This window comes from Cnephaeus nilssonii, assembly GCF_951640355.1.
Source record: "Cnephaeus nilssonii genome assembly, chromosome: 20".
In the NCBI taxonomy this organism is placed as follows: Eukaryota; Metazoa; Chordata; class Mammalia; order Chiroptera; family Vespertilionidae; genus Cnephaeus; species Cnephaeus nilssonii.
In genome coordinates, this window is record NC_137091.1 from 31196721 (window position 1) to 31214894 (window position 18174).

General features: G+C 45.8%; 1 protein-coding gene across 3 annotated transcripts in view; it reads right to left on the reverse strand.

Moving 5' to 3' along the window:
- The window catches only part of FBXO31 (F-box protein 31), a 42899-nt gene that overhangs the window by 24173 nt on the left and 552 nt on the right, over window positions 1-18174 (reverse strand). For 2 of the 3 annotated variants that reach the window (XM_079759930.1, XM_079759931.1), the window contains exon 2: window positions 1478-1549. The exons of the other annotated variant lie outside the window; for it this stretch is intronic. In XM_079759930.1, coding sequence (XP_079616056.1) covers window positions 1478-1549 — 72 coding nt within the window. The remainder of the gene's footprint in view (window positions 1-1477; window positions 1550-18174) is intronic. 3 annotated transcript variants of the gene reach the window in all.

The window sequence follows — 18174 nt, forward strand, 5'->3', positions numbered from 1 at the left end:
CCAAATGGCCATGGGATCACAGTGTGGAGAGTCTGATGGGATGAGGAAGCGATGAGACGTTGAAATCAGCCCAGATATAGAGACTGAACACCGCCTGGGTCTTCCCAGTCAGCCGCTCTGCACAAGTGCCAGCTCTACCTGTGCTGGGCGTGCAGCCACGTGAAGGAGGGGTATCTCGGAAGGGGACTCTGAGAGGAACAAATCCACGGAAAAGATGGGATTCAGAGCGTGGCCCCAACTAGCCCCCAGACCTTGCAAGATAGCTTGGAGCACCCAGATGTTTCCTTGGAGAAGCGTGGCCCGAAGTTCCTGGGTAAGGTACTTGGTAAGCAGACATCACCTGGTCTGCTTTCAATGGTAGTTCAGGAGAATGTGAAACCCAAAGTTTTCTAAGATGGTTTTAAGATGAACACTTAAGACCCTTTTCAGAATGGTCAACAGGTCAACTTTAGGCCAAAGAGAACTGGGTCACCATTACCTTTCTTACTCTGTTCTTTAATCCCCAGCTCTGGGTGCTAAAATAATCCATGCCACACCCCAACTGGGTGATGCGTGAGCATGCTGCTTCCTGTGCCTCCGCTGCTCCTGGGCCACCTCGGTGTTAACAGGAGCCTTCACAGCCTCCTATAACGGGGCCCAGGGAAAAGGCCTGCTGGGAGGATACTTGGGGCTGGGGAAGCTTGGAGCACTCAGGGAGTGTTGCTGACGACTCTGGAAAGTAAAGGAAACTGAAGGGAAGACTGAACTGAGGGGCTGGAGCCCACTGCCAGGCTGGAGGGAAGAACTGGCCCACAGACAGCCCTGTTAGCTGAGGGTGTCAGCGGGAGGCTCACGGCTCTATTTCCCAGTTACTATCAGCCATAGCACATCTAATCAGGCCATGGACCCACAATCCAGAAAAAGGGACCCCTCTGGAAGCACCCGAATTTGTTCCCAGTGTAGCTATGTTTCTCAGATTTATAGGTCCTTGACACCTAATATCCTGTTATGGGCTGAAAAATAAGAGTACTGACATGCCCAGAAAGGGGAAGAAGAGAAGCCCCATCCCGTTTTAGTGCTATTACTACCAGTGCTGTCACTAAAATGTCAATGATACCCTGGCCAATGTGGCTCAGTTGGTTGGTCATTGTCCCGTGCACTGAAAGTTTGCAATTCCCAGTCAGGGCACATGCATGGATTGTGGGCTTAATTCCCTGTAGAGGGCATACAGGAGGCAACTGATCAATGTTTCCCTCTCACACAGATGTTTCTCTTTCTCCCTCTCCTTTCTTCCCTCTTTCTCTCCTTTCTTCTCTCTCTAAAAATTAATTTTAAAAAAATCTTTAAAAAATTAAATAAAATGTCAATTATGACATTAAAATTAAGGTCTAAGAATGGAACTAGGTTTTCGATCAAAATAATTTACTATCCATCATTGATGCCCAAGGTGTCTGCTCTTGGAACAAAATTAATGATGGGTGATATTAGATTAACTTACGCTTCGCATAGACATCTCGACAAGACACACCCGTGATCTCCAGCTTCCGCAAGTTTTCACAAACACCATACTCTGTAACAAGAAACATTGACTAGACGTTACAGTCAAGAAATCACAAAGTAATAGAAATAGACTGTCAGGAGGGAGAGGAGAAAAGGGAGGGAGAGAGGAAGGGAAGCAGGGTGCATGCCTAAGCCTTAGCCATGTCTCGCTACTCTGATCACACGATTCCAAACCACACAATCCCCAGCTTATGAATATGGTGTGGCAGAAATTCAGCGTTCTGGAAACAACGCATGTTCCCATGACAATCTGATTGTCATTGGTGTCAGGGTTCCACGAAGGAAGGCCCTTTTAACCCCAATTGGCCCACCACACTACTAATTCTACTGAACAAAAACATGGGTCCTACAATTGAAGACCTAGGCAAGACACAGGAAGGAGGAGCTGGACACTTCTGCCCTTTTGCATTGGGCTACCTTAGAGCAACAGCCAGTCAGGGGACCCTTACACTCTCTCCACCTCCCTGTCCTCTCCTCTCGCCTGGCCCATAGTGCATCCTCCCTGTCCCTACTCTCATCCCACCACGGCTCCACTATTCAAAACCACACCCTCCCCCCAACACTTCCCAACCAAAACTTTGGGTCCTTCTGTTCAGATCTCAGTGAGGTTTCAAAAGGAAAGCACTGTAATTGAACTAATCGACACCAATACAGAACTGCCTGTTGGCCAAGAGCTAATAGTGACAACAACAGCCTCAGACCAACCTTTGTGCATGCTGGGCACCATGCCAAGCTCCTGCCGGGCACCACTACACTCTACCCTGCCAACAGCCCCGGAGAGAGGTGCCATTGTCATCTCCATTTTAATGATGAAAGACAGGGGCAGAGAGGTGATTGATTTGCAGAAAGGAGCATGGGCTTATGAGGCTGGATGAGAAAGCCTCATAGTTGTGAGCACAGCCCTAGCACAGGTGTGTGCTCTGTAAGCATCTGATGAGGAGAATAAGGGTCCCCTAGAGCCTCACAGTAATAACCACCAGGACTCTCACTCACTGTGCTCAGCAGGCATCCAACTGGGGCTTCATAAAACAGCCTGGTAATAAAATGCTGACAATCACTGCTAAGCCCAGTACTATGCCCCATCGCAGGGAGGGAAACTGAGGCTTGGTGAGGCTGGTGACTCAGCAGTCATCGGAAGTATGGGTTGATACAGTCTGGACAGTAGCCGCAGAGCACTGTCTCTCATCTCATCACTTTCGACCATGCCTGAACCCGCCCGAGGTCTGGTCTTTCCAATGGAATGGACGCTATTAACCCAAATGCTTCCATAACAGTTGGGATTTTGACAGTACACAAGGTAGAGCTCAAAATGCACATAGGCTGGAGAAGCTATCTGGGGTGAGGCAGTTACTACTCTGCAAACCCCTTTGATCAGGCCTGCTTTTCCCTACCGCCACTATCAAACAGACATGAAGTTCAAGACCTAAAACCATGGCCTTGCTCATCATCAGGCAAAATACACCTTTTTATCCTCTTGCCAAGAGGAATGTGGACTCCATTCTAGAACAGAGATCGCCAACCTTTCAGATGTCACGGACCACCAGTTGGCGACCGCTGTTCTAGAAGATTATACAGATTATAAGTTGAGGAAACACAAATCATGAAATATGCTGAGACTCTGGGGCAGGGGTAAAATAATGTAGGCTTGTAACATGAGTTTTCAGCAATCTGAGAGACTAGTTTGTGAAAATCCTTGCAGACCACTCCTGATTGGTGAAACAAACGAGAACAACTGGTCTACCCCGAGAAGAGCTCTGCTCTATATTGAATTACCTTAACACTTTCCTGTGGCTCTGTGATGCCAAGTGGCTCTCGCTGAACACCCCCAGTCATTGTCACTACTTCGTCCAGTTCTCCATAAACACACTTTATCCTTCTCTTGTAAAAACGATGCACTTCAAAATTGTTACTGCAGCCCAGCCGGTGTGGCTCAGCAGTTGAGTACTGGCCTATGAACCAGGTCATGGTTCAATTCCTGGTCAGGGCTCAGTCCCCAGTGTGGGGTATGCAGGAGGCAGCCAATCAATGATTCTCTTTGATCACTGATGTTTCTACCTCTCTCTCCCTCTCCCTTCCTCTCTGAAATCAATAAATATATATATATTTTTAAAATTGTTACTGCATAGTAATATTGTTGCTTTGGTTTGCTTTCTGTGTGGCTTTCGAAGGCCAGCTCTTTTTCTCAGTTCCAGCATGCTACAGTGCATGAAGCAGCCAAGGATCAGCCTCTTTCTGCCTCACCAACAAAGCGGTTTGATTGTGGGGCAGCGGGTGTGGGAAGGTGTCCTCCTTTGAACTGCATACTTTTGTAATATGTGTTAGTACTGAAGGCCAATGGTTATATACAGGGCGAGCCCTGAAATGCATCCATCTGTGCTCTTGCTGATGGCCTTTTGTGAGGCACTGACACTGTCCCTTGGGCATTCCTCTGTGCTCAGACGGTGGAAGGCTAGTGACTTGGTTTATGATGTCTACGAATCCAGTTACTCCAACCTGATAGAAACTACCATTGCCCCTCATTAATCACTTGGACTTCTGAGTGATTCTAAGGTTTTTATCAAGGATGATCATATCATCATAAATCTCTGTACTTTGTCAACAAATAGTATTGCTAATAACACATAGTGAGAGTGGCTATATTTGCAACTTCGAGATATATAGGGGTGAAGGCACAACCAGATAAAGCATCCACAAAAATGCCATTAACAATCAGAAGGAAAGCAAAGCTATGATGTAGTGCTAACGAATACAGCAATCCTTAGGGGGACTTTTCTTAATGTTCCCAAAAGATTATAACAAATCCACCAAAGTGGAATCATGTCATTCTGAACCAAATGTTCCTGTAAACGTTCGGTATTTTCCACATGATAGATTTAAAAAAAAAAAAAAAAAGAGTGGCCAAAAACAATTCCACATCCTCTAATGGTTCTATAAACCTTCCCATAAGTCATTAAGGGAAAATGCCCTGAAAATAGCTTTAAGGCCAGTGTAAATGCCTGTACTAAATATCCTTCCTTCCAGAAAACCTAACAAGTGTTAACTCTATCCTTTGGCAGAGATCCCATCTGAAATTATTAAAAGCAAACCAAACCATGTTGCCTACTGCTGCTCTTAACACATGGCTACCGGTCACAGTATACTCATGTTTCTGTGTCCAAACGTTGCTGACTGGTCATGACTTAACTCGTGTCTTTTTCTCAACTCATCAGTCAGTATTTTCAGAGACGTGACAAGCAATACATCTAATTCTTTCCATCCATCTTTTATTCTGGCTAAAGTTTTAAAAAAGACATGTCATGGCAGAGAAGAACATTTGAGCGAATTATGTGCAGACACTTTGTCTGATTGGCCGAGTGACTTTGATAGTCAGCTGGAAGACAGTACTTTGTTGGAAGATAGTAATGAGTCTGACATTAGACCATCATAAAGGCAAAAGAGAAATGTGATAGTATCTCTGACAGTAAAAGTGATTCTGAAGAATGGGCAGAAAAAGATATTTTACCAGCCTTGAAGGATTATGCAAATATTTCAGACATAACTGTTCAATTTGAAGACTCCTAAAGTATATGTGAAGCAACCAATTTATTTTTTGATAAGGATTTTTTTCTATCTCATTATGTCTTAAACCAATTTATACCATCACCACATAGAAAAATAGTGCAAAACCTCTGCTCAAACTTCAACATGGATGGATGTTACTTATATAGATACTAGAGGAACAGTGCACGAAATTCGTGCATGGAGGGGCCCTCAGCCCAGCCTGGACCTCTCCAATCCGGGACCCCTCGGAGGATGTCCGACTGCCAGTTTTGGCAAGATCCCAGAGATCAGGCCAAAACTGGTAGTCGGACATCCCTCTCACAATCCGGGACTGCTGGCTCCTAACTGCTCCCCTGCCTGTCAGCCTGATCGCCCCTAACTGCCCCCCCCCTGCCGACCTGGTCACCCCCAACTGCCCCCCTCTGCCGGCCTGGTCACCCCCAACTGCCCCCTCGGCCGGCCTGGTCGCCCTAACTGCCCCCCCTGCCGGCCTGGTTGCTCCTTAGTGACCCCCCCGCTGGCCTGGTTGCCCCCAACTGCCCCCCCTGCCGGCCTGGTCACCCCCAACTGTCCTCCTCTGCCAGTCTGGTCACCCCTAACTGCCCCCCACTGCCAGCCTGGTTGCCCCTTAGTGCCCCCCCTGCTGGCCTGGTTGCCCCCAATTGCCCCCTCTACTGGCCTGGTCACCCTTCACTGCCCCCCCTCTGCCGGCCTGGTCAACCCACTCAGCCTGCTGTCAGTCATTTGGTCGTCCCTCGCTAACCCCCCTGCCGGCCTGGTCACCCCACGCAGCCTGCTGGTCAGTCATTTGGTCGTCCCTCGCTAACCCCCCTGCCGGCCTTGTCACCCCACGCAGCCTGCTGTTTGGTTGTTACTGCGAGGGCATGGTGACCAATTTGCTTATTACCCTTTTATTAGTATAGATTATTAGTATAGACTAGAGGCCCGGTGCACGAAATTCGTGCACGGAGGGGGGTTGTCCCTCAGCCCAGCCTGTACCCTCTCCAATCTGGGACGCCTCGAGGGATGTCCGACTGCCCATTTAGGCCCAATCCCACCGGGATTAATCCCACCGGGATCGGGCCTAAAAGGGCAGTCAGACAACCCTCTCACAATCCAGGACTGCTGGCTCCCAACTGCTTGCCTGCCTGCCTTCCTGATTGCCCCTAACCGCTTCTGCCTGCCAGCCTGATCACCCCCTAACCACTCCGCTGCCAGCTTGTTTGCCCCCAACTTCCCTCCTCTGCCGGCCTGGTCACCCCTAACTGCCCTCCCCTGCAGGGTTGATCACCTCCAACTGCCCTCCCTAGCAGGCCTGGTCCCTCTCAACTGCCCTCCCTTGCAGGCCTGGTGCCTCCCAACTCCCCTCTCCTGCTGGCCATCTTGTGTCCACATGGGGGCAGGATCTTTGATCACATGGGGGCAGCTATATTGTGTGTTGTAGTGATGATCAATCTGCATATTACTCTTTTATTAGATAGGATAGAGGCCTGGTACAGGGGTGGGGCCAGTTGGTTTGCCCTGAAGGGTGTCCCGGATCAGGTGGGGGTTCCCTTGGGGTGTGGGGCGGCCTGAGTGAGGGGCCTGTGGTGGTTTGCAGGCTGGCCACGCCCCCTGGCAACCCAAGCAGAGGCCCTGGTATCTGGAATTTATTTTCCTTCTACAATTGAAACTTTGTAGCCTGGAGTGGAGCCAAGCCTGGGGCTCCCTCCAAGGCCGGCAGCCATTTGTGTTGGGGTTATAATTGAAACTTTGTTGCCTTAAGCGGGTGGGCCCGGCCAGGGTGTGCGGAAAGCTTTGCTTCCCCTGTTGCTGGTGGCAACCCTGGCCTGCTCTCTCAAGCTCCATTCTGCCGCCATTTGTTTGAATTTGTTTACCTTCTATAATTGAAACTTTGTAGCTTGAGTGGAGGCTTAGGCCTGGCAAGGGCAGGCGGAAAGCTTGGCTTCCTCTGTTACCTAGGAAACCTTGCTCTCTGTGGCTGTAGCCATCTTGGTTTGGGTTAATTTGCATACTCGCTCTGATTGGATGGTGGGTGTGGCTTGTGGTGTGTCGGAGGTATGGTCAATTTGCATATTTGTCTATTATTAGATAGAATTATTAGTATAGATAAATAAGTTTCTTGGTTTAATTATATTGATGGGACTAACGAAGAAGCCAGAATGGAAAGATTGTCAACCGATCCTTTACTTGAGTCATCCATATTTTCAAAAAATATGACTAGAAAGAGGTTAGAGCAAATACTTACATTCTTTCATCTGAATAATTCACAGGTATATGTTATCACAATAAATTTTACTTTAGGTATGTTACCACAACACACAAGAGTTACAAAGCAACATGTAACACAACCGTCTTTACAAGTCAGACCTCTTTTGGATCACTTTATCTTGAAATTTAAATCTTTACATATAGCAAAACAGCAGTTGTCACTCAATGGAGAGGACACATCAGATTTAAGACATATAATCTGACAAAAATAACAAAATATGGAATTTCAGTAACGATGCTTTGTGAAAGTGAGAGTGGCTATATCTGCAACTTCGAGATATATAGGGGTGAAGGCAAAAAGTTACAACAGACTATATTATCCGTCTTACGGCCTTTTCTTGGTTCTTGGCATCATATTTACCAAAATAATTACTACAACAGCGTGTCTACAGCTGAACTCTTATTGAAGAACAAAACACTGGTCTGTAGATCAGTAAGGGAGAATCATGGGTTGCCAAAACTACTGAAAGTAGCCAGCCACATGGGTGAGTTCTGGCTTGAAATAGCTGGTCAGCAAGGTGTTAAGTATGGGATTTGGTGTTGCAGGCTGTCAATTCAAAAAGTTTCCTTACTAATCTAGCACATAAGATAATTTATGAAATTATTTTTTGAAAGCACCTACCCCAAAGATGGCAACAAAGTATTAAAAAGTTGGGAAGGGGAGGTCACAGTTCAGTTCCCTGTCAAGGCACATATCTGGGTTGCAGGCTCAATTCCAGGTGGGGGTTGTGCAGGAGGCAGCCCATCAGTGATTCTCATCATTGATGTGTGTGTGTGTGTGTGTGTGTGTGTGTGTGTGTGTGTCCCTCTCTCTTCCTCTCTGAAATCAATAAAAATATATATTTTTTAAAGTTGGGAAGGGGGAGAAAAATGGGTGAGCTGGGCTTGAGAAAATTTATAAAATCAGCTGGTCATACTCTGGTAAACAGTCTGGTGCATTTTCTCAAACAATAAAACATAGAATTGCCACATGATCCATTTATTATTCTACTTCTGGGTATACAAACAAAATAAATTGAAAGCAGGGACTCAAATATCCATGTTCACAGCAGCATTACTCACAATAGCCAAAAGGTGGAAGTAACCCAAGTGTCCATATACAGATGAATGGATAAACAAAATGTGATCCATCCATAAATTGGAATACTATACTGTCTTTAAAAGAAAAGAAATCCTGCCGAAACCGGTTTGGCTCAGTGGATAGAGCGTCAGCCTGTGGACTCAAGGGTCCCAGGTTCGATTCCGGTCAAGGGCATGTACCTTGGTTGCAGGCACATCCCCAGTAGGGGGTGTGCAAGAGGCAGCTGATGTATGTTTCTCTCTCATCGATGTTTCTAACTCTCTATCCCTCTCTCTTCCTCTCTGTAAAAAATCAATAAAATATATTAAAAATAAATAAATAAATAAATAATTCTCTCTCCCTCTAAAAAAAAAAAAAGAAAAGAAATCCTGACACATGCTACAATGTGGATGAGCCTTGAAGACATTATGCTGAGTGAGATAAGCTAATCACAAAAGGACAAATACTATATGATTTCATTTACATAAGGTCCCTAGAGGAGTTGAATTCATAGAGACAAAAAGGAGAATGGTGGTGGCCAGGGAGTGGGGAATGGAAAATGGGGAGTTCTTTTTTTGTTTAATTTATCTTAATTGTTGAAAGTATGACAGATGACCCCTACCCCTGTCCCCCCATTGACCCTCTTGCACCCTGTTCCTGCCCCCACCCCAAACCTTCACCACACTATTGTCTATGTCCATGGGTTATACATATCCCATATAATGAAGCTGTAATATGCAAATTGACCCTCACGCCCTCACACAAGGTGGCCACCCCCATGTGTTCAAAGATGGCTGCCCCCATGTGGTCAAAGATGGCCACCACAAGATGGCCGGCAGGGGAGGGTAGTTGTGGGTGATCAGGCCTGCAGGGGAGGGCAGTTAGGGGCAACCAGGCCTGCAGGGGAGGGCAGTTAGGGGCAACCAGGCCTGCAGCAGAGGGCAGTTAGGCATAGATCAGGCTGGCATGGGAGTGGTTAGGGGGTGATCAGGCAGGCAGGCAGGCGAGTGGTTGGGAGTCAGCAGTCCCCGATTGTGAGAGAAATGTCCAACTGCCGGCAGTCGGACATCCCCCGAGGGATCCCAGATTGGAGAGGGTGCAGGCTGGGCTGAGGGACACCCCCCCCCCCCAGCCCAGTGCACGAATTTCATGCACCGGACCTCAAGTATGGATATAAGTTCTTTGGTTAATGTCTTCCTGCCCCTGCCCCCCACTTCCCTCTGAAAAATGTCAGTCTCTTGCATGCTTTAATGTTGGGGAGTTAGTTTTTAATGGGAACAGAGTTTCAGTTTGGGAAGATGAAAAGAGCTATGGAGACCAGATGGAAGGTAATGGTTGCACAACAATGTGAACATACTTGATGGCACTCAAATGCACACTTAAGAAATGGTTAAAATGGAAAATTTTACTTTAGGTATATGTTACCACAATAAAAAACTAAATTGCCACTTCAAATATTCCAACCAGAAATTTTTCAAAAAGCTATTTGAAAGATGTTTTGCCAAGAGTTAAAAAACAGCCTGTAGTTTGGCCTAAATCAAGTTAACACTGAAGCTGCACCTATCTGCCAGGGGGCTGCCCACTTCCCATCTTGCTTTTCCTGTCCAATGAAGCCAGTGCCGTATGATGGGGCTAACCAAAAACTGTCCCAGCCCAGCCAGTGTGGCTCAGCATTTGAGCGTCAACCTATGAACCAGGAGGTCACAGTTTGATTCCTGGTCAGGACACATCCCTGGGTTGCAGACTCGATCCCCAATAGGGGGCGTGCAGGAGGCAGCCAATTAATGATTCTCATCTCACTGATATTTCCTTCTCTTTCCCTCTCCCTTCCTTTCTGAAATCAATAAAAATATATTTAAGAAAACAAAAACAAAATAAAAAACTCTGTCCCACAGCACATTTCTTCTTCTTTTTTTAATCTTCGCCCAAGGATATATTTTTATTTTTATTTTAGAGAGAAGGGGATGAGGTAGAGGGAGGGGAGGAGAGGGGGGAGAGAAAGACACCAATCAGTTGCCTCCTATATGTGCCCCGACCGGGGATAAAACCCACAACCTAGGTATGTGCTGACTAGGAATCGAACCTGCAATCTTTTGGTGTATAGGACGATGCTCCAGCTAACTGATCTACCTAGCCAGGCAGCACATTTCTGAATATGCACTGAATCTAGTCAGTCTCTATGGGTGGGAATGGCATACAAGAGTTTTCTCTCTCTTTTCTACTCTCTAGTCCCCACAGGAGAGCCCAATGGACACACATCTGCTTCTTTAGGCTCCTTTCCTAAAAGAGAAGATGGTACCCATGCCAGTGTGACTGAGGTCTGTATACACTTGCACTGGAAAAGAAGGGGACAAAGAAAGTTGACGTCATTACTCTGTGTACTGCCTCGGTATTGGGAGACTATAATTAGAGAGGACTTAGCCTCCTTGTCCCAAAAAACACCACTTATAAGGGAACTCTGCCACCTTGGAAAGGCACAGTGCTAAGACAACATCTGAAGCAAGCTTGTGGGCACACCAGATAAGTCTTGGTCCTGGAGGGGCTCAAATGTCAGAGACGAGGTCCACAGGCAACACAGAAGCACTGAAGTCTTAGGGAGAAAAGCAGCATGGGCAGGGCCTGCAAAGTGGACTATTAACCTGTGGGTGGAGCCAGCAGAGATGCACCTGGAAACACAGGTGGGGGGGGGGGTGTCCATTGAGGAGGCCACTGTACCACCAGGTAAGGCAGAGACAGGAGGAAAGGAAGGTGCGACCCAGATTTGGCTCCTGGCAAGCAGGAGGGAGCCAAGGAGAAGGGCGGAGTGGACTGGAGGAATGCTGCTGGCTTGCTTCCTACCTGCTGTAAACTCAGTCTTTAAATAAAACTAAAAGGCGGTATTGATCGGAAAGACTGCATTTTTGTTTGTACTAAATTAGGAGATAATTATAACCCTTAATGAAATATGGTTAAAACTTTTACGTCCAAGACTAAAAAATAAGTCAAAGGCAGGAAGGAGGGTGGGAGCTGGTGGGAAGGAGGAGTGGGGTACGGAGGCTCCTAGGTTTCCTGACACAGCTCCTCTTGAGTGAATATTCAAGAACACTCCTCAACAACAGAGCTCTAATTTCAAGCCCCCTGTGTGTTCTCTAGTAGCTGCTTTACTCAGCTATTATTGTAAATGCATGTAATGCTCTTAAAAAATATAATAATGTAGCCAATCTAGAAAACACTCCGCAGCCAGCTCATCTTAGGATGGGAAAAAAATGTAAAAAACAAAACCTGGACATGGCCCATAGGTGTCTCCTCTTAAACTCCTAGAACATTCGGGATGCTAAACAAATAGTTCCCGAGGACAGCTAAAACCACCTACATATATCAATGTGACTTATTCCCAACAAGTTCCACCCCTGCAAAGATGCCAATAGGGACCTTGAGAAACTTTGCTCTTCCAGTTAGATGACTTTGACCCCAAACCGGCTCCCATGACGGGTACCCCCGCACCCCGGGGCCAAGGGAGATCCACTCAGACTAAGGCCCATCTGTTATCCCACACACTCGTTCTTCCTGAGTGCACGCACACCTGCTCTGCCTCAGTACCCATTTTGAGACCAGGAGATGAGCCCGTGAGTCTGACTGCCATCATCTCACACTGGCTCTTTTTTTTTTTTTTTTTTTTTTTTTGCTACATCTTTATTGATTTCAGAGAGGAAGGGAGAGGGAAAGAGAGTTAGAAACATCAATGATGAGAGAGAATCATTGATTGGCTGCCTCCTGCATGTCCCCTACCGGGGATCAAGCCCACAGCCCAGGCATGTGCTCTTGACCGGAATTGAACCTGGGACCCTTCCATCCGCAGGCTGACGCTCTATCCACTGAGCCACACCAGCTAGGGCATAATATTCCAGACACATCCCTACTCCTCCACCAATACTAGACAAGCAGGCCTGGCGATTCCAGGTTTACTCTCCATCATCACTGGCAAAGGATGCTGACTCATAAGTTTGGAACCCAGGCCACCTCCTGAAAGGGCCTGATTTGGGGAGGACACTTGTTCCTCCCCAAAGGCCCAAAGTTGCCCTTGTGTTTATTTGCATGCCCTTTACAGCCAGAAAGACAAACTCAGATCTTCACATGCATTACATAACCACTTAATAAACACAGTAAAAACGGCAGCGCCTGGATCTCTAACAACCAACCAACTGTTTTTGGCAAGTCACCAGTGTCTGTCAAATTAAATAGGGCCAAGGGGAAATCTTTACACAATGCTCTGGGTACCAGATTCACTTTCCAGCCCACTTTGATAAGGTTAAAAAACAGGAAGTCTTCAGAGGCACCATTTTTCTTTATCCTTTTTTCCTTTGCTAATTGAAAGGACTAGGTTTCTCTATGAAGCAGCACATGAGATTCAACCTGTAAAAATACAGAGAACTATAGTCCTTTCAACTAGCAAAGCAGAAGAAAAGGATAAAGGTTTTCCCTGTAGTTTCGCGATCCTACTGTAAGTCCAGTAGGTAGACTGGCTTTCTCTTCTCATGGTTGAGAGACATGTGTTTTTATGACCTGGACAGTTTGTTTATCCAACTGCCAACCCACCTTCCTTGGTGGGCTCAAGAAATATCTGGTTAACAGGAATCAAAAACTATTTATTTTTTAAAGATTCTTATTTTTTAAATATTTGTTATTGATTACAGAGAGGAAAGAGGAAGGAGGGAGAGGTAGAAACATCAAAGATGAGAGAGGATCATTGACTCAGCTGCCTCCTGCACGCCCTACACTGGGTATCGAGCTGTAACCTAGACACATGCCCTGACCAGGAATCCAACCGTGACCTCCTGATTCATAGGTTGACCCTCTCAGAGCCATGCTGGTCAGGCAACAGATATTTCTTAAGCCAATCTTAAGATTAAGCCCATCTTAAGACCAATAACTTGCCCATTTCACCTCTTCAAGCGATGGCCCTTCCAATTTCAGCCATATTGAATAAAAGCCACATTTCTCATATTTTGCATCAGTATATCAAACAGAAAATAGCATTTTCTTCTAGATGCAAAAACAAAATTAAGTATTGGTTTTTAATTTCCCATTTCTGTCATAAAGATCACACATAATGAGAAAAAGATATTTCTAATTCTGATGGAATGTAAACCCACATTACACCTACAACTGATCAAACTATTATACAAATATTATTCCCTGTGTCATTAAAACTACTTATCATCAAGGAAAGAAATGGGGAGATTATATATTATTAATTCAAAACCTGATAGTGGCAGCAGGCACTGAGCTGAAAAATATGAAATTATTATGACTCAATATTTAGAGTTCAGTGTTGAATGGAAAAATACATGTATGAGCATTTCTCTTTTTTTATTTATATTCTGTTATTACTTGAATATTTTGATTTAGAACTATGGTCTGAATTTTGTAAACTCATTAGTATTAGGTAGACTTCATGAAATATTGCATAAATTAACAGTGTTAAAACTGGCGAGCATTTAAAAATCTACCAACTAGGTGGTGAAGTATTAACCAAAAAAAGCATCGTCAGGGTCAAAGGCAAAATAATGTACTTGGCTTGCACCCCTGGTACTCTGAGAAATGATGACTTATTTATAGCCCCACATGCAGTAGGCCTGTAGCCAAAGAAATGATGCATCAAAAAGTGTTTACCCTCCATCTACCCGCCCCTGCCTGGAAGACTAGTTTGATTTGGTTTCTTGTAAGGAGGGAAATAGCACCTGTTTTGTCAAATACTTGCCCCAAATCAGGAGCACCAATTTGGCTTCTCAATAGCAATCTTTTTATCTGCACAGAGAAATACCATTAGAAAATATTTACTCCCACAGCTCGGCCCGACATGCAGGGGGCTACAATGGCCAAAGTTCTATAAAAATAACTGATTTATTATTGCTAATATATTACTACCAGGGCACTGGAAATTGTGAACTTCTTACCAAACAATATAAAAAGCTACTTCATTTTAAGTTTCTACTGTAGCTCTCTCCTGCCCCAAAATTATCCTATCATTTTAGAAAGAGCTATTAAACAGACATGCCTTGTTGGCATCCTTAAAGTTAATCATGGCCCAAAAATCTTTGAAGCAATAACACAGGAGTATGGCATCCTGTTTTTCTTGTGGCTTGTTTTCTGTTCTGGAAAATCCAATTATCAAAACACAGAAAGCAAACACATAAACATTCAAATTCATTAGTTAGTCTCACTCACTCTCCCAAGACACTAAAAACTGGATCCATTATTATCCCATCAGGAAACCTGATGGGCTAGGACCATTCACCTCCTCAACCAGTCTAAGATCCCGACTTCTATTTACCAATGCTGGGACAGCTTTGGTTTTTACCCATATAGACTGGACTTTGGCCTTATTTAGCACCCACCATAACCTAATGTCTAGTTCAGGAAAGATAAAGTTGTGGGGATCAGAGAGTTAAGACCACACTTGTCTTGTACACAACTATTAAAGAGGTAATATGCAAACTGACCCTCACACCCTCACAAGATGGCTGCCTATGACCAGGCCGGCAGGGGGGTTAGTGAGGGACAACCAAACGACTGAACAGAAGCCTGCATGGGGTGACCAGGCCAGCAGGGTTGGGCAGTTGGGGCAACCAGGCTAGCAGGGGGGGCAGTTGGAGGCAACCAGGCCGGAAGGGGGGGCAGTTAGGGGTGACCAGGCTGGCAGTCCGGGGTAGTTGGTGGTGACCAGGCCAGCAGAGGGGGGCAGTTGGGGGTGACCAGGCTGGCAGGGGGGGTGGGGACAGTTAGGGGCAACCAGGCAGGCAGGCAGGCAGGTGAGTGATTAGGAGCCAGCGGTCCAGGATTGTGAGAGGGATGTCCGACTGTCGATTTAGGCCCAATCCCCGGGATCAGGCCTAAACCAGCAGTTGGACATCCCCCAAGGGGTCCTGGATTGGAGAGGGTGCAGGCTGGGCTGAGGGGATTACACACACACACACACACACACACACACACACACACTGCACGAATTTCATGCACCAGGCCTCTAGTCTTACATATAAATCCAATCACAATTATACTAACTCTTGGAGACACCTATAGGATTGTCCATTTATTGACCTAAATAAGCTGGAAATTAAAGCTATGAGAATGAAATAGTGAAACCAAAGACCTAACTATCAACCATTTTCATAGAAAATGTTCTGTAATATATTAAACAGAACTCTACCCAGACTAAATTAATAAAACCCACAAGTCAATAAGAAAAATAACAACAGAAAAAGAGGGCAAGGATTAAGGATAAGCAAGTAAAAAAAATCCAAATTTCCAATAACTTTATTTCTGAAATGTGCATCCTTACTAGTTATCAGGCATATGCAAATTAAGCTGAGATGCTACTTCTCACCCAGCGTGGCACACATTTTAAAGACAAATCATTCACATTAGAGAAAATCCAGCAGATATTGGGTTAAATGAGATAACCTGATCCGCAAAAGGCAGCTATTTTGTGATAATGCATATTGGGCATTTGTATTTTATATTTTGTGACTTTCCTAGTGTGTAAATAGGTAAAATCATTCCAGGAAATAACTGGACAGTATCTAGTAAAACTTCGAATCTAAAAAAACAAAACCTGCAAATCTCAAAGCCCACTGCCCGGCAACATTGCTTCTGGATATACTAATATTCTTTAGAAAAATTTTCAAACTTATCTGTGTCCAAAGAAACATATATGAGATTGTTTACTGTCATACTGGGTATAATGAAAAAAAATAAGTGAAGGAACCAAAGTGTGGCCTTGCCTTAACCAGTTTGGCTCAGTGGATAGAGCATCAGCCTGCAGACTGAAGGGTCCCAGGTTTGATTCCGGTCAAGGGGCATGTACCTTGGTTGTGGGCACATCCCCAGTAGGGGGTGTGCAGGAGGCAGCTGACCGATTTTTCTCTCTCATCAACGTTTCTAATTCTTTATCCCCCTCCCTTCCTCGCTGAAAAAAATCAATAAATTTTTTTTTTTTTAAGTATGGCCTCTTCAAAGAATGAACCAGCACAAAGCGCCAGTGTGGCTCAGTTGGTTGGAGCGTAGTCCTGTACACCAAAAGGTTTCGGGTTCAATTTCCGATCTGGACACATATCCAGGTTACAGGTATGATCCCAGTCGGGGTGCATATAGGAAGCCACTGATTCATTTCTCTCTCTCTCTCTCTGTCTCTCTCTCCAAATCAATAAAAAAAAATATTTTTTTAAATAGCCATGAAGCATAATTAAACACCCACCATTTAGAGGGTGAGGGCTTCATATGTATCATCTTATTTAACCCCCAAAATGACCCTCCGGGACAGTACTTCCCACTAATACTTGGGCAGGTGAAGCAGCATGCCCAGGATCGCTCAGCAGATACACAGAGCCTGCCCTGATCACTACAAATCCGGAGTCTTAGCCATTGAGGTTTACAGGAGAGAGTCATCGACTAGCTGGTCCCCTTGCTGGGGAGGATGTGAGAAAGGAAGCCTTCTCATGTAGCCTTCTTGGGGGTGCAAATTCCAACAGCTGGGCAATGGGTAGCTAAGGTGTTATCAATGTGCTAACCTACTACCTGTAATCCCACTTTGGGAAGTACACACTAAGAAGATAACCTCCGAAGTTCTAAAAGGTGCTTGTATGTCTCATAAAATCCAAGAAATGCACACAGGCAATCCTGGTAGCACTGTTTATGACCAGGGAACATTGCAAATTTAAGTCTATCAGTAAGGAACTAGTTAGTCTGTGGCACATGTATGCAGGGGAATAGTATGAAGCTCTTTTATGCTAAACTGTCTCTAAGGTAATTTACAGAGTATGATCTCATTTAAGTAAAAACATGTACATGACTCTACATGTGTATATGGAGAGATGTTTTCCAAAATTTTAAGGGTTTATTTTTTATTGTAGGGGCTCTGATGATTCTTACCTTAAAAAAAAAAAAAAGTTTATTTGAGCCAAGCTGATGACATATGCCAGGCAGTAAGATCTCAAATGCTCCCTGATGATTCTTACTTTCATTCTTTTGCTGTTCTGCGTTGTTCAGATCTTTTCTTACCTATCCTGTTTACCAATATATGAGAGCTTATTGAACATCAAAGATTTGTTAAGGTTTAAACGCAGAGGGCCTTGCACTCTGGATTAAGTAAACCTTCCTCCTGGGATATGTTACAAAACTACTCGCTACCCTCACTGAAGCCACCAGCATCCCTGAGGGAGACAGCAACCACTCCAGCACTATCCAGCTCCACCCACCTGTCCACAGACCAGTCCTTTTCTCAGAAGAACCTCCAAACACCCGCTCTGTTCCGCACCTCCTCAAGCCCACCTTGATCGCTCTCCTCTGCTTCTCACCCCCACCCCGCGCCCAAAGGGCTGGGGACAAGGAGTTGCGCCTGCAGATGTCACATTACTACCTGGCCTAAACCTCCAGGGACCCCTACAGGGACCCCCAGCTCACCCCCAGCTCGCGTCACTTCCCTTGGCTCCGGGGCGTCCAGTTCCCGCAGCTGGGAGATCCCTCATCCCTCTCCGAGCACCCCAGTGCCCACGGAGAACGCTTCTCGCCCGCCCCCGCGCCCCGGATCTGTGGCAGGACCCTTCCCCCGTCACCCTCCCCCCCCCCCCCCACACACACACACACAACCAGAACCGCCCCTTGGTGCTCCCCGATCTGTGGCAGGTCTCCATCTAGGGCCCGTGCGAAGCCGAGACCCCCGAGTCCACCCTGCTCATGAGGCCCCCGACTATGGCAGGTCCCTATCCAGGGCCCTTGGGGACCTCAGA